The sequence below is a fragment of the Felis catus genome, chromosome E1 (genome assembly GCF_018350175.1).
Source record: "Felis catus isolate Fca126 chromosome E1, F.catus_Fca126_mat1.0, whole genome shotgun sequence".
NCBI lineage: Eukaryota > Metazoa > Chordata > Mammalia > Carnivora > Felidae > Felis > Felis catus.
This window is the reverse complement of record NC_058381.1, coordinates 23,795,321-23,812,513: the sequence shown is the minus strand read 5'-3', so window position 1 is coordinate 23,812,513 and position 17,193 is coordinate 23,795,321. Positions and strand designations below refer to the sequence as shown.

The 17,193-nt window shown below is 41.2% G+C and overlaps 1 protein-coding gene across 6 annotated transcripts in view; it reads left to right on the top strand.

The window, feature by feature from the left end:
• Positions 1-9,192, top strand: part of TADA2A (transcriptional adaptor 2A) — a 52,562-nt gene extending 43,370 nt beyond the window's left edge. For 4 of the 6 annotated variants that reach the window (XM_023243549.2, XM_023243547.2, XM_045044075.1 and 1 more), the window contains 5 exons: positions 319-390; positions 3,681-3,813; positions 4,625-4,668; positions 6,732-6,805; positions 8,324-9,192. In XM_023243549.2, coding sequence (XP_023099317.1) covers positions 319-390; positions 3,681-3,813; positions 4,625-4,668; positions 6,732-6,805; positions 8,324-8,509 — 509 coding nt within the window. In that variant the 3' untranslated portion in view covers positions 8,510-9,192. The remainder of the gene's footprint in view (positions 1-318; positions 391-3,680; positions 3,814-4,624; positions 4,669-6,731; positions 6,806-8,323) is intronic. The other 2 variants (XM_023243550.2, XM_023243548.2) reach the window with 1 other exon arrangement.
• The last annotated feature ends 8,001 nt before the right edge of the window (positions 9,193-17,193 follow it).

Sequence of the window (17,193 nt, the reverse complement as noted above, 5' to 3'; positions counted from 1 at the left end):
AGAGAGAGGGAGAGGGAATCCCAAGCAGGCTCCACACTGTCAGCACAGAGCCTGATGTGGAGCTCAGACTCATGAACCATGAGATCATGACCTGAGCTGAAATCAAGAGTTGGATGCTTAACCAACTGAGCCACCCAGGCACCCCTCTTGGGTAAAATTTCTAATGAAATGTCATCATTATATAGGATTTCCCAAATGTAATTGCCCAGTCTTTTATATAAGACAGAATTACTGAAAATACTCAAAAGCAGAAGTATTCCTCTTAATGTTGATTTTGGCTTTCCAATTTTTCTCCTTCATTCTTTTTGGGATAAACAGTGGAATTTGAACTCCGAAGGGAGATCAAGAGGCTCCAGGAATACAGAACAGCAGGCATTACCAATTTTTGTAGTAAGTACGCTTAAGTTACACATTATATCAGTGGGCAAGTGTCTTCTTGGATTTTTTTTTTTTTTTTTTGAGAAAAAGAGAGGGAAAGAAAAAGAATGTGAGTGGGGGAGGGGCAGAGAGAGAGGGAGAGTAAGAGAGAATGCCAAGCAGGCTCCATGTCCACTGCAGAGTCCAATGCAGGGCTCTATCTTACAACCATGAGATCATGACCTGAGCTGAAGTCAAGAGTCAGATGCTCAGCCGGCTAACCCACCCAGGTTTCCCTGCAAGTGTCTTCTAAACACACAAAGGAAGTCTCTGAGGCTTTGTGGATTTTTTTTTTTTTTGGCTTTGTGAATTTTTTTAAAACAAGTTTTCCTTTTTTGAAATGAGTTTTTGATCTTTCCAGTAAAGTTTCATGTGTATAATCCTTATAAATACCCTTATATGGTTATCTCAGGTAAAATAAAAGTGACAACACAAAAGAGAGGTGCTGTTTTAGATGTGGGAATCTGCTATGGCCTCTAAGAAAAGGATTTTATATTCTGAATTTTAGGCTTAACCTTTTAAAATTTTGTGAATGCATGGTCTGATCATTTGTATTAACCAAGCTTCAAATGGTTCTACATGCTTGCATCCCAGTTCTTTGAGGTAGTAATAATACTTATATTAATAGCAGCCAGCATCTTTCACCATGCACCAGGCCCTACACTATGATTCTTATAACAGACTTATGAGATCGGCACTGTTATTTCCATGTAATGAAGAAACAGATTTAAAGTGGTTAAAGATGGGAATGCAAGCTGGTACAGCCACTCTGGAAAACAGTATGGAAGTTCCTCAAAAAACTAAAAATAGAACTACCCTACAACCCAGCAATTTGCACTACTAGGCATTTATCCACGGGATACAGGTGTACTGTTTTGAAGGGACACATGCACCCCCATGTTTATAGCAGCACTATCAACAACAGCCAAAGTATGGAAAGAGCCCAAATGTCCATCGATGGATGAATGGATAAAGAAGATGTGGTGTGTATATATGTATGTATATACATACATATATATATATATATATATATATATATATATATATATATATATATATATACATACATACAATGGAGTATTACTCGGCAATAAAAAAGAATGAAATCTTGCCATTTGCAACTACATGGATGGAACTGGAGGGTATTATGCTAAGTGAAATTAGAGAAAGACAAAAATCATATGACTTCACTCATATGAGGACTTTAAGAAACAAAACAGATGAACATAAGGGAAGGGAAAAAAATAATATAAAAACGGGAGGGGGACAAAACAGAAGAGACTCATAAATATGGAGAACAAACAGGGTTACTGGAGGGGTTGTGGGAGGGGGGATGGTCTAAATGGGTAAGGGGCACAAAGGAATCTACTCCTGAAATCATTGTTGCACTGTATGCTAACTAATTTGGATGTAAATTTAAAAAAATAAAAAATAATAAAATAATAAAGTGGTTAAAGAGGTAGTAGACCCAGGTCATAAGGGAAGGCAGTGGATTACAGTAGTTAAGAGCTTGAGGTCTAGACTTGGGCCAGTTGGGTTTGGATTCTGGCTCTCTTGTTTACCAGATTTGTAACTCTGTTTAGATTTCACTTTTCCAAGTCTCTTAGAGCTAATAAGGTTAAATTAAAATATGGGGCGCCTGGGTGGCGCAGTCGGTTAAGCGTCCGACTTCAGCCAGGTCACGATCTCGCGGTCCGGGAGTTCGAGCCCCGCGTCGGGCTCTGGGCTGATGGCTCAGAGCCTGGAGCCTGTTTCCGATTCTGTGTCTCCCTCTCTCTCTGCCCCTCCCCCGTTCATGCTCTGTCTCTCTCTGTCCCAAAAATAAATAAACGTTGAAAAAAATAAAATAAAATAAAATAATGCATAAACACATAGCACAGTACCTGGCTCAAATGCTCAATAAATGGCAGTTTCTGTTGTTTTATTGGAAAGATCTTTAATATTCCCTCCTTCCTGTTGGTTGAAAGCTACTGCCCATTTCCCATAAGAAGTAGCCTTATTGGGTGTAAATTCAGCCTCGTGTAATGGTTCTTTATTTTTAACAACAGAAACCGTTTCAAAATGGAATTTTATGTAGAGCCTAGTCTATAAATAAGATGAAAGTGAAACTATTTTGAATTCCGGTGGTACAGGTCATGTATGGAACCCAGGACCACCAGTACGTGGTGGTGCCTTTGCTCTTTACAGTAACCCCTGAAATATTTTCATGATATCCTGGGCTTTATGGAATATGGTTTGGAACTTTGGAATCTGTACAGCTTTGTTAATGTGTAGAAAACACCACAAAGGTTTTGTTTGACAAGATGTACATAAGAGACACTGATACCAGGTTTTGATTACCCAATATTGATTGCCTCTGGGAAAGAAGGGAAAGAAATAGTGCTAATCAATGAGGACTTATTTTTATTTGTAATTTTAATTGGTTTTTAAAGCAGAGTATGCTCATAGCCCTTGTGTAACTTCGGAAAACATATAGATAGAAAAAATACAACAGGATGCAAATATGATAGTATTTTAAGTTACTCTTTGGAAGTGGGATATATGAGTGACTCTTACTTTCTTTGTACTTCTCTGTTTTGCAGGTTTTTGCCCCCATATTTCTCTTTCTTTTTTTCTTTAAGATTTTATTTTTGAGTAATCTCTACACCTGACATGGGGCTGGAACTTAACAGCCCCAAGATCAAGAGTTGCGCGTTCCACCGAGTGAGCCAGCCAGGTGCCCCTGCCCCCAAACTTCTATTTCTTTCCTTTCCTTTTCTTTTTCTTCTCTTTTCTTTTCTCTTCTCTTTTCTTTTCTTCTCTTTTTTCTTTCCTTTCCTTTTCTTTTCTTTTCCTTTTTTTAATGTTTATTTATTGATTTTGAGAGAGACAGAGTGTGAGTGGAGAAGGGACATAGAGAGAGACGCAGAATCCAAAGCAGGCTCAAGACTCTGAGCTGTCAGCACAGAGCCCAATGTGGGACTCAAACCTATAAACCAAAAGATCATGACTTGAGCTGAAGTCAGACACTTAACCAATTGAGCCACCCAGGCACCCCCCTGTCCACAGATTTCTTAAAGCTAGAAAAAGAATAAAAATATTAATCATTTCTTGTCAAAAAAGGGATTTCAAACTAAGGGAAATCACGTTGCCCTTAGAACAATAATTGTGGAAGCAGTTTTGCAAAGGAAACCAAAAGAAGGCAAACTGCTTGCTGGCCAGTTTGGAAGCCCTTCAGTTAGTTCTGCATTGTCATTGCAATTATGTGTCATCTACACCTTCAGGTGCCAGAACCTATGATCACCTCAAGAAGACACGAGAGGAGGAGCGCCTTAAACGCACCATGCTCTCCGAAGTTCTCCAGTACATCCAGGACAGTAGTGCTTGCCAGCAGTGGCTCCGCCGGCAAGCTGACATGTGAGTAATTAGTCCAGGAAGAAGGAGCATCTTCTTGGACGCTTTGGCTTTTACTTGTAGTTTCAGACATTTCCGTGGGTACCCCACCCACATGGCAGAAGAGTAATAATTGGGTAGCTAGAAAAACTCAGAAAACTTTAGCAGTCTGTCTCAGAACTGTGGTACTGACTGTTTTGAGGAACATAGCTGCCCCCCCCCACTTTGCTACTTTGATCTTATTTTTAAAAATTAGAAAATTCCTCCACCCATGCCTCCTCTCTCCCCCATATCTACTGGAATGATTTCCATTGGTGAATCATGTCCTTGTCCTTTCCCTGTGATTGGTCTCCATTATGTTCCAGACTAAGAGGTCTTCTTAACAAATCCAAGTAATTTCTTATACCCCACGGAACAGATTTCCCTTCCTGTTTAGTATAGTAGGATATCCTGTAAAACAGTGAAGTCTGTCTCATTACATCCCTTTAAAAAAATTTTTTTTTTCAACGTTTTTATTTATTTTTGGGACAGAGAGAGACAGAGCATGAACGCGGGAGGGGCAGAGAGAGAGGGAGACACAGACTCGGAAACAGGCTCCAGGCTCTGAGCCATCAGCCCAGAGCCCGACGCGGGGCTCGAACTCACGGACCGCGAGATCGTGACCTGGCTGAAGTCGGACGTGACCTGGCTGCAGTCGGTTGACTGCGCCACCCAGGCGCCCCTCATTACATCCCTTTAAAGTAACCAACCTAATAAATGGCACCCAGTCCACATGGGCTTTTGGAAATTGCCGTCTTTGGTGTGACATTAGTTAAATTCCTCTTCTTTGTTCTAGTGATTCTGGCCTGAGTCCTTCTATTCCGATGGCTTCGAATTCAGGTAATTATTTTTCCAGGCTGGAGCAAGACTTGATGGTGAAGTTTTCATTCTAGGGATTCACCCAGTAGTCCCTTCCCCCTTTCTGTGAGCAGTGTGCTTAGGCAGAGGAATGGTAAGTGTTATCCCAGTTTGTAAACATTAGCAAGTTTCAGTCTCTTCAGGGTTTGAGTACAGAGACAAGGGAAGAAAGAGCTCCAGAGAGGTGTTTTCTTTATTTTACCAATGCTCATGAGCAGTTCATCTGCTGCAGTTGTACCTACCACAGCTTTTGAGATTTGTCCCACAGTGGGTAAATTAAAGGCTTTGTATCCTGAGCAGAAATTCAAGGATTTCTTAATAATTTGGAGACTTGAGGTATTTGTTTGTTATCTTTACCTCTTTGGGTGTGTCCTCTATTTTGGGGTTAGTTGACAGAGCAAGATTAAGCCATATGATAATCTGGTAATCCTTTGTTCTTGGTAATCAGTGAATGGTAATTTGGAGTGGAATAAGTTCTAGAAATCTGATCCAAAATTGTGGTGTTTGTTTGCCAGTTCTGTTGGTGGTTATTCTCACCCCTGCTCCATATTCTGTATTTGCCACTTTCCCTTATTAAAGCACACAGACCATGCTACTGTGGAGCCTGAGCTGGTCAGAAAGATGATGCACCTGCACTTTTACCACGCTTGAAACAGTAGACCTTTGATCCCATTTAAAGTCTCTCAGGTTCAGGGTCTAGACCAGGCTCAGAGAAGGCTACTTTAGGAATACTTTTTAAAAAATTTATTCCTTTGTTTCAGGTGATTATTTCTTAATACTTAGAAAAGAGAGCCTTTTAGAGAGTAGTCAGGACAGCTGAATCCAACTTCTTTTTACAAATTTCGTACTTCTAATCCTGCCCCCTGAATCTACATACAGAAATACAAACAGCAATGATGTGACATGATAATAATTAATAATTTGGCATTTGTGTTTTCTGAACCATTTATTCTGTACTGATTTATTCTTTGTTGCTTCCAAGGCTGGTGTTAGCTTTTCTCACCCCCTGTGTTTAGGTTGAGGAGACTCCTTGCTCCTCTTCATGTTCTCAGTTGGTCCTAAGGCAGTGCAAAGTAGAAAGTCTGGATCATTAATTACAACCTAGCCTCTGGTAACTTTGTTGAGGTACTAATGATTTTAGTCTCCCTTTTTTAGTGTTTAGGGTGAGTCTAGACCTGTTGGTTATGGAGAACCCCTTATCCCATTGTTGATCCTATAGAGAAGCCTGTTTTCTAGCAGAGCAGCCTATAACAGTCCCTCCTCTCTCTCCCCACCTCTTAAAAGTCAACACCAATAAAACTTTTCTTTTGCCTAACCCAGCCCATCTATCTCCCCACTAATCCCAAATATACATTCAAAACAAAACCAAAAACTTTTGTCCATCAAACTTCCCATCCTGAGCAGTGACCTCATACTTGGGTTTCTTTCCCCGTGTGTGAGTTCACCTTAGCTTCTAGTTTGCCATATAATGGCTCATTGTTCCTCTGTGTGTATCTTTCAGGTAAACAGGACTACTTTGGAAGGAACAGATATTCCCTCACATAATAAATAAGAAGGGCCTTTTGCTGGCCTAACAGTCTGCCTTTGATCTGAAGGCAAATGGTACTTGGTTAATTACCATGTTTGCCTTGTACTCCTGGCAGAGTAGTGAGGATTAGGAAATGTCTCTCCTGCAGAGTTGTTATTTCCATTCATCAGCTGTCAAGTGAGACAGCATATGACCTTTTTTAACTGGATAACATCTGGGCTTTAGATTTTAGAATCTCCTACTGGGTTAGGAAGAATAGTCATATTTGATGTTTAGGTATATGTAATTGTGTATTTTAGCAGAGCAAAGGGCATGTGAATTACCATTTATATTTTCAGGTGAACGTTGGGGTGCCTGCATTGCACACCAGACTGAGGCTGGAGGTGATGGGGAGAGATTTCTTACAGCTGGACATAGTGATCTTGTACCTAAGTGGCCTGGCTGTAGTGGACTTTGCTACTTTACACTTGAGGAATTGGCACTCCTATAAAATATATACCTTTTTCTGTGTCTGTAGGTAGACGAAGTGCACCACCCTTGAACCTCACTGGCCTCCCTGGCACAGAGAAGCTGAATGAAAAAGAAAAGGAGGTAACAAAAAGAAGGGAGCTAAAGGAAAGAGAGTAGAGTTGATTATTCATTGAATTGTCATTAAAACACATTATAGGATCCAACCCGTTTGGCTCTGCTCATGTGACATACATGTATAGCTGTAGTCTGTCCTGCAATTTAAAGAGCTGAAGAGCTAACCTCAGCAAGTTTCAGAGAATTCCTTTCCTTAGCACCCTGCTACCATTCGAACACCATATGATATATAAATCTAATCAAGGCAACCATCATTTATTGAGCATTACCGTGTACCAAATACTTTACTAAGTGCTTCATGTGAATGAAATTAATTTTTTATAAATCAAAAATAACTCCTATATGAAAATGTTTATTTCCTATTAGAATGGTCACTTAGATAAGTCCTACACTTATTCAAATAATATAACCTTACTTAAAAGATGTTTGGAATTGTCTCCATAGCATGTATATAAGCCGTAAAGAAAGGGCTGTATCATCATATATAATCACATACAAATTTTGATTAAAAATGCCATGTCCTACTTTTGTTTTCCACTATAATCATCAGACTCGTCTTCATATTACTTTTGGTTGTTTTAAAAATTTAAATCCAGCCTCAAAAGAGTCCTCCTCTAGTATTTTCAAAAAAAAATGTGCACAGTGCTGAAGTCTATTCCAAAAGAGTGGTTCCTCTTTTGCTCCTCATGTGCTCCTCTTCCAGTTCCCAAGATCAGTCTCCCCATCTGCCACTCCAGACAAGTGAGGAAGAGTCATGGAGTAGGTAGGGGCTGTTAGTCTTTTAATATATCCCCCAGGAACAGTAAAGATTCGTTTGGGAGTAGACAGAAGTATATGTTATATTTAAGTATTGCTGAAGAAGGTCACAGGCCGTTCTAAGTCAAGTATTGAATGGCCTGGGGTTTCAAGCAGTTTTTATCCTTACCCACAAACGGTGACCTCACACTGCTCATTGTCATGAGATGCTGTGGCAGGTGAACTGGAATGGAGCCAGCTTTCTAGATTTTCAGCCGCTGAAATAGCCTCTTCGCAAGGTCTCTGTATTTCCTCCTCCTCCAAAGTAGGAAATGTAATCACAAAAGCAGGGACAACTACTTTATGCTGATACTAAAAATAATGTGATTCACACTTGGGAATCCAAGTATCTGCACCCCCGCCCCTACTGTGCCTTGTGGCTCTTCCTTGACTGGCTGTGTTGGAATGTGCTGGGCCAAGATTTGTGTGGACCCAGGCTGCTCCTCTGGACACAAACTTGGGACTCCTTGACAAACCCAGGTGAGCCAGCTGACAGGTACTAAAGGCTCTCCCAGCATCATACTCTGGTTTTCTCTTCCCGAGTGTCTGTCGTTAGGGAGTATTCTCTCCAAGGAAGAGACTAAATGGAATGTGGTCCAGCCACCCAGCAGCTCCTATAAATAGTTGGAGGTTGATGTCACTTTTTAAATTTTATTTTGGCTATACCTACTGGATTAAATTACGAGAATGACAGATGTTAATGTTTATTAAATTTGCCGTGTCTTGCAGCTCTGTCAGATGGTGAGGTTGGTCCCAGGAGCCTATTTAGAATACAAATCTGCTCTACTGAACGAATGTAACAAGCAAGGAGGCTTGAGACTGGCACAGGCAAGAGCACTCATCAAGATAGATGTGAACAAAACGCGGAAAATCTATGATTTCCTCATCCGAGAAGGATACATCACTAAAGCCTGAGGCTCTGAGGGCTTGCGATCAGAAATCACAAGTTTGGAATGTGTGGGCCAAAGGACAGTACGGGCATTCTGGAGAGTTTCATTTCTGAGCTGAATTCTCATTGTAAAAAGAGGGGAAGGACAAAGGAAACCTTAAGTTGTATTAATACCTACTTTTTTCTCTGCCCTGCTTTAAAACACTCCTGTTGTTGGTATTGTGCTGCAGAGTTATGTGCTAGATAAGCTATTATTAAATGTGAGTGGGCATTTATTCCTAACACCTCTTGTAGCTAAAACAAGAACCATAGTACCTCACATCAGAGTGTTGGTAGAAATAGAAATGAACCAGTCTTTAGTCCCAGGAGTCCAGCTCAGATCTTTGTACTTGGGAGGTTGGTTTTCTGATTATCTGTTTCACCTTCAAACATTACAGAAAGATTTAAAATAAAGAGAAAGGTTATGGAGCATGAGAAAGCTTTCTCTTCTGAAGATTTCTTAAGCTGACAACTTCTGTTTATGAGCAAAGGGAAGGAAAATTTCCCCGTGCTGGTCTTGTCCCAAACTACATCTTTCCCTTTAATGTCTGGCTTTGTACATTGCTGTCTGACTGTCTAATCTGCAGTAGACTTTTGAGGAGGTGGCACCGGATGTTAAAATGTCTCTGTTATTTTTAGAATTAATGGATTAAAATGTTTTGCTACTTAATTTGTGGGTGTGTCAAATATTCTGGCAACTAAAGCACACTTAGGGTGTTGAATGCCTGCCTCATCACGCTGCACTGTCTCTGCTAACATGTGTGTCCCGGAGTCACCCTGGTCTTACCGTGGGTTTCCCAGGATACCAGGCCCTTGAGGATGGAGATGACACAACTAACCTCAGCTTTGCTTGGATTGAGACCTGAGCCCTGATTTCTCAACGGTGACAGGCTAGCCTGCAATAAAAGCTACTTTTAAAACAAAAGTAAAGCAGTTTCATATATGAGACTCACTAGATATGAGGGTAAGTAGCCCCACCATATCTGAAACGATCCTCAAACCTTCCTACAAAATAAGCCAAACGCAGAGTCATGGTTATTCCATTTCTGCTAGAAACAAAGCTGTGTATAGAAAGAATTTCAGAATCTGCACAAATAGCCTTCAGTAGCTCACTGATTCCTTAATTCTTTCAGCATTCAACATATCTAATTAAAATATATACTTTGGTGGAAGTATTTGCTCAAACTTTTTGACTGATACAAATATGCATGCAGCTTGCTGATAGACTTATCTAGGGGGTTATAAATGAAAAGGAAACTCTTGGGGCACCTGGGTGGCTCAGTCGGTTAGGCGGCCGACTTCGGTTCGGGTCATGATCTCGCAGTCCGTGGGTTCGAGCCCCGCGTCGGGCTCTGTGCTGACAGCTCAGAGCCTAGAGCCTGTTTCAGATTCTGTGTCTCCCTCTCTCTGACCCTCCCCCGTTCATGCTCTGCCTCTCTCTGTCTCAAAAATAAATAAACATTAAAAAAAAAAAAAAAAAAAAGGAAACTCTTAGGATCAGAGGGAATTGGAATAAAGGATTTCAATCTGAAAAAGGGTGGCTTGTGGAAATGCTCTCTTTTCTTTGCATTGTCATATCTCTTAGAAAATGTACTCTTCTACCACCATCACCCCTACTTGGTTATAAAGGGATTGCCTCTTGTTCCTGAAAACTAATTCCTCTTCTAAAGTGGGGGGTGCATTAGACATGGATGTCAAGTGATGTCTGTTGTAGTCCCAAGAGTCCTTAGCCTTGATTAAGGAAGGCTTCCTGAGAGAGGTGAGCTCTTGAAGCAATGAAACAATCGAGAAGAGAGAGAGAAAACGGCAGATGGAAGTGGGAGACTGTTCCAGACATGGTGGGTGGAGGACGATGTGGAGGCAGCAGTAGGAGTGAGGAAGATGGTACCAAGAGGTGTAGTTGGCTAGGACATGGGGGCAGCTGTAGTAGTTAGGAGTGGGAGATGGGAGGACAGTCTCGTAGAAACCTTGGAACCAATCAACTCTGAAAAAACTGGGGAATCAGTTGATTTGATGAGGAAAATGGCAGAGTTGGAAACAGTGACAGTAAAATAAGGCTGTGATTTCAAATGACTGGATTTTAGAAAGTAGGATTATTACTGTGGTTAAGGTTTCTCAAGGATCAAGCCATATTTGGGGTAAAGGTTACTCTTCAGTCACTGCATCACCATCTTTGTGCATTTATAACAGAAAAGCACTTGCTGATATTTGATGTGGCTGGCTTAAGTACATTATTTTCTTCCATGTTCGTATCACCAAAGGAAGGCCTTTCTTGTTCTTAAAAATTCAGAGCTAGCAAGGGCCTTCAAAGTATATTCCATCCTTCCCCTTTGCTGCTAGATGGAGTTGGCCTTAAACCAGCTACACTAATCGAGGTCTCTCTTAGGCCGTATCATTACAAAGACGGAACGTTTACCCTGAAATTCAATGACATCAGTAAAGACCTTTTACTGTTAGGAATTTTTATTGCAATTTAAAGGTTTCTGCTAGAATTTTGTGCATATCCTTCTTTGCCAGTGGTGAGAAATAGAGAATTTGTTCCTATGTCAAGATCCTTCCCATGCTCAAAGATCTAGACTGTCTCTCTTGAGACCAACTAACTCAATGGTTTATCTCTTTTTGGGTTCCAGTTTTTATTCTTTTTAGTCTCTCCCTGCTCCCCAACCCCCCATTTAAATCTGAAGTCAGTTAACCAGTCTTTGTTGAGAGGTAAAAACAAGCTTCCAGTTTTCAGTAATGAAACCAGCTTGTGGTTAGCTGGAAAGGGGAGCAAACCAATGACATTCATCAAGAACAACAGAATTCCAGGTGGTAAATCACTCTAGCTTAAGGAAATCTGTAGATATGTAATAAGAGAACTAAACTTTCCAGTGTAAAGAATCAGAGGCCCAAATTGTAAAGAAAAGCTTGGAAAAACTCATTCATAATACTCTAACACTTGTCTCTGGGCAAGAGAGTGGTACTGTGTTCTAAACAGCATTCTGGAATACTGTCCATCTTTCAGGATATCTTTGTGAGTACCTTCTAGATACACACTGTATTTTTGTTTTGTTGTGGTCTTTTGGGTTTTTTTTTTTTTTAGAGACAGAGCATGAGTAGGGGCGAAGGGCAGGAGGGGGGAGAGAGAGAGAGAATCATGCTCCACACTCAGCGTGGAGCCCAATGCGGGGCTCAATCCCATGACCCTGGGATCGTGACCTCAGCCAAAATCAAGAGTCAGATACTCAAATGACTGAGCCACCCAGGCGCCCCTATATTATTGTTAACACAAAAGGCTTTCCCACAACTATGTTTCATTTGTCTGGATTTCTAAAAATTAAAGTTTGATTCAGGAGGTACTGATGTAGAAGTTTTGCTTTCCTTTCCAATATACCTAGCCAGATGTGGTTAACCTCTCCCTGATCTGCTGGAAAGGATCATGTCTGGTTCAGTGGGGCACTGTGTGGCCTTGTGTAGAAGCTAAGACAGAATTTCTCTTCAAGCAGACACAATAACCAGCTCTTCTGAGCACAACGTAGTAAGGGAGATTGTGCAGGATCTCCATGTGCAAGCAGAGTCAGAGCAGCCTGGCTAGGGAGTAATGGGCGTGCTGATATTGGCACTTAATTTGGGAGAACAGTAGGGAGCATTTAGTGAGTGTTTTGGAAAGAAGCCTATCCGTGAAGTATGCATCAGAACTTAGTTTGCTGCTTTTGAGTGGTTGGGGGCTGGGGGGTGGGGACACAGGTGAATCATTCCTGAGTAGTCTGGAAGGCCAGTTTCTAAATCTAATGGGAGGAAGTTCTTTTCCTGTTCAGTTTTGCCTACTGCCTTGGCTTCTGTCAGGAGTACCTCCGCCCCCAGCAACTGCCTTGATAAGAATATCAAATGCTCTTTGATTTGACTGACCAGGCTTACAAGTCAAGAGACAGGTATTTAAGGGAATGGTGAATGTCTTAACATCTGGCATTAAAATTCCTTTGTCACTATGAGTTACTTGCATGTTATGTATTGTATGCTGGGCCCTCTTCCCGGTTAGGAGTAAGAATAATAAGGAAGTTGAGATAAGAATCCAGAAAGTGACCATCAAAAGGTTTAAAACCCCAAACTGAGAGCTACAAAAATTTTTGATTTAATAGATGTACCTCCCTTTGTCTTTGCAAGCCCTGTAGTTACCCTTTGCCGGCCCAGGCTTGTTTCCTGTCTTTTAGGACTGGGTAATTAAGTCTGGTGTGCTCATTTTCTACTTTGGAGCACAGGAGGCAGACTTCTGTGGCACCACACTAATTATTTGGTGGAATTAATCTCATTCTTAACCAAGCAACACTTTTTCAGCTTGCTCCGGTTTCCCCTGAGGTCTTACTGTGACAGAAAGCTTCCAGGTACCTTGCTGACAATCCTGCCTTGGTGCAGGTTATGTTGAACAGAAGCAGCATTTTAGGAAGTGTGGAAAGGAGAAGACCTCATAGTTGTTTTAAGAAACCAACATTTTATTAATCAAAGTAAAAATGCTGAAATGCTGTCATCTTATCACCTGTCTTTGGTGAACTGACAGCCAAGTGCCAACTCGTGACACTTCTAATGCACCTCTCTTCTTGGAGAGCTGTCTGCCAAGTGTATTCTCTGTTTCTGAAATTGTTTGCAATGACCTAACCTGTTTTCTCCCATTTAACAATGGATAACTCCTGATTTGGATTTCCCCCTCCTATTTAGCACCCTTCATTTAGAGAATTCCTTAAAAACCCAACATTTAATATTTTAAGAAATAAAACATTAATGGAACCTGCACTGTGGGGCTTAATTTTAATATTCCCAATCAATGTCTCCTGTGAGAAAACTGGTATTGAATTGGGGCTGTTTTATGTTTTATTGCCCTTTCCGATCTTAGGAGGTTGTCTAAGATGAAAAGGGCAGTTTTCAAGGGTAATTTAATAGCCTTCCCCCCGACAAAATACTGAAAAGGAGTGAAAAGTTTAGAAATGCCGTGAAGACACTAGCTCCCAAGTACCAGTGGCCTTAGAGATGGGTGGACTGATTTGAACTCTCCGTAGAGGAGAAGGGGGCAGCAATGTGCCAGCCCTGACCCCCTGGGAATTTGCTGTCTGCTTTGGAGAAGGTAGAACAGCTTCACACAGTATCCTGCTTAGGAGCCTCTTTCTAACCAAGGGCAGGCTGCAGGAAAAGTCACTCTCCTGGGGGCAGGAGCCAGAGCCCTTCTTTTTTTGCCTAGAGGATAGATAGCACTTTGATTTATTTTTACCAAAGGGCATTTACCTAATCGCTAGCCACAGATACTGTGACAACAACGGCAACCTCACCTGGCAGCCCTCCTCTCCCACCCAAAGAAAATCTTTGCCTTGTTTAGGGCGTGCATGGTTTCAGATTCAGGACACCTGTCAGATCTAAGTCAGCATAGGTTTAACTTCATGATGCAAAGCAAAATGCTTTTGAGAGCAAAATCTCCCAGGAGTGCCTCCGCCCCCAGCAACTGCAGAAAAGAAGGCGTCTGTGGGAGAGAAGGGTGGCTATAGACGTCATTGCATCTTCCAGATCCCAGCTGTGACCTGGCTCAGAGTTTTACAGTTAAAAATAACTGTGGCTTAGAGTTGGGGGAAAAAAGTAAACTGTTGGGTCTCCATGGAAACTAGGAGAGGGATAAAAGCAAGTCATGGATTTCCAGCAGATGTGGCAAGATGGGGAGGATATCGGGGGCAGGAGTTTAGAGGCCCTCTGGTGAAATGGGATACCCCTGATTAGCATCCAGAATGTAACCAGCCATTACTCCAGGGCAGTGGGGATACACTTTGCAGCCAAGATATGTTTGCAACAACAATGTATACATCCTAGGTCTGGTGAAGAATTATTTGAGGCAGCCAACTTCCTGTAATGTAGATTTGCTACTATTTGGCAAAGCAGAGAGCAGATGAGCAACATAGGTTAGATGCTGCCTTTTAACCAATGTAAGAACTTCTGCTATCCCCTCCCCCATACACATTCCACTCTCATTTACAAAGTCAGACTTGACTTCAAGTAGCAATTTGTAACTATAGGAGAAGTCTTCAGGTTCTTGAGTTAACATGGACTTTTACTCCCCTTGAATAGGACCAGGTTTTTTCTCTTTGATGTCAGATTATGCAAAATGGCATTAATTACCTAGGATGTCTTTAAAAGTGTATCTCTTACCAATTCTGGTATTGTTACTACCAGAGATGATTAACTGCCTCTTGGGGGGAATTAATTTTATTTTTTCATTTACTGTTTCTTAAAGGTTTCTTCAAAAACATGTTTTTCAAGAAATACATGAATATATTCTGGTTGTAAAAAAAATTAACCCGTCTTTTCTCCTTTTTTAATGACGTTTATATGCTTTCTTGCTTACTGCCCCAATGCATTGGAAAGACCTGAGGGCTGGCTAATCTTTGTTCTGCTACTTAATAATAATGCAACCTTGGGCAAGTTTCTCAACCCCTCATGTCTAAAGTGTGGTTGATAATATCTACTTGACTGGTTTGATAAAAATGAAATGGGATAACACATCTGGCACCTTTCTTTTTCCTTCCCATCAAGACTTTGATATTTTCATTTAACTCCAGCCAGGTATGAACAAGCACTTGATTTTCCTGTACCATACAATTCAGAACCATGCTAAAGTCTCACAGATCTGAAAGACACAGAGCAAATCCTAAAACAGGCAGATGTGTGTTTTCCAAGAATGTTTATATTGGGATTCTCAGCACTGTGCATCATTGCTACAGCCCCAGGGTTGAATTAAGGGCAGAAAACTTCAGAGACAGATATTAAATGACCTAGTTATCACAGGCATGTTGTAATATTCCCTTATATAATACCTAGCTCAAGGAGCTTGAAGTCAGGGTAGAAAACTGTATATACACTATGATTGTAACTGTATAAATAAAACTAAAAAATCATGCATAGAAAAAAGACCAGAAAGAAGAGTTGCTATTTGTTGTTCTGGTAAGTTTATGGGTGATGCTTTCTCTTTCTCTCTTTTTTGGTAATGTGACATTTCTTTGTTAATGGGAAAATAAATTTTATGAGAATTATGAAAACTCTCAAAGTAGCAGTTTAGGATATTTTACATAAAGGTGCTATCTTTCAACTTACAAAATAGCACAAGCCTTAGGCAAATTTCTGTAGTAGATAAAATGTGTTTGGGGACTTCTATCCTCCTAGTTCTTTTATCTTTTCCATATTTATAGAGTGTCCTCCCATATGTCTGGAATCCACTGTTCAAAAGACAAAGATTTACTTCTTTAGGGGATTTGCATCTTTGTAGCTATCGATAGCATATACTCTGGAATTATGAACATTAGCAAGCAGGTGTTCAAAACATCTGTGAGCCATGAGCCCTGATGGCACCCTGAAATCAGACTTCTGTAGACAGGGGACCCCTGATCACAGCTATTCCCCAGTGCTGACAGATATAGCAAAGCTGCTGCCAGTTTGTTAACCAGAAGCAATGATACGAATGGAAGATGCAACCATTCTTTCTAAGGGACTCATAAAGGTCTGATTAATCTAATTTAAGTCATTGCCCAAGCAATTAAGGAGAATATTTTTGGAAAGGCAGACTTCAGTAGCCAAACAGAGTAGAAGTTTCCACCCTCTACTTACTGCATCTAATCAGATTAGCTCTCATTCTGCACCAAAGCTGCACTGCTCTAAAGCACTGCTTATTTAGATGTAGTTGGGAGCACCCACCCCTTCCCTGGGCATAGACAAGTCTTACTTTTGTAGCAGATGGCTTCTAAGATGTATTTACATCTAAGATAATTGATACCTCTAAAAATACCTACCTACAGTCTAGTAATGTGCTGTCCAATAAGATAGCCTCATGTGTCACCAGGCTCATGTGGCTATTTAAATTTATTAAAATTAATTAAAACCAAAAATTCAGTGTCTCAGGCACACTAGAGCCACATTTCAAGAGCCCAAATGCCACATGAGGCTAGTGGCTACTCTACTGGACAGTGCAGATACAGGATATTTCTATCATACCAGGTTGTATTAGTGCTGATCTAGAAGAGAATACCTTCAAATTGCATTTTTCTTTTGTGTGTGTGTGTGTGTGTGTGTGTGTGTGTGTGTGTGTGTTTAATTTTTTTAACGTTTATTTATTTTTGAGACAGAGAGAGACAGAGCATGAACGGGGGAGGGGCAGAGAGAGAGGGAGACACAGAATCCTAAGCAGGCTCCAGGCTCCGAGCCATCAGCCCAGAGCCCGACGCGGGGCTCGAACTCACGGACCGGGAGATCATGACCTGAGCTGAAGTCGGATGCTTAACCGACTGAGCCACCCAGGCACCCCTTATTATTATTTTTTTTTATAAAATTTTTTTTAACATTTTTATTTATTTTTGAGACAGAGACAGAGCATGAACGGGGGAGGGGCAGAGAGAGAGGGAGACACAGAATCCTAAGCAGGCTCCAGGCTCCGACCCATCAGCCCAGAGCCCGACGCAGGGCTCGAACTCAGGGACCGCGAGATCGTGACCTGAGCTGAAGTCGGATGCCCAACCGACTGAGCCACCCAGGCGCCCCTGTATGTGTGTGTTTTTAAGAGAGAATGCAAGTTGGGGGAGACAGTGGAGAGAGAGTCTTTTTTTTTTTTTTTTAAGTTATTTAGAGAGAAAGAGCGAGCAGGGGAGGGGCAGAGAGAGGGGGCAGAGGA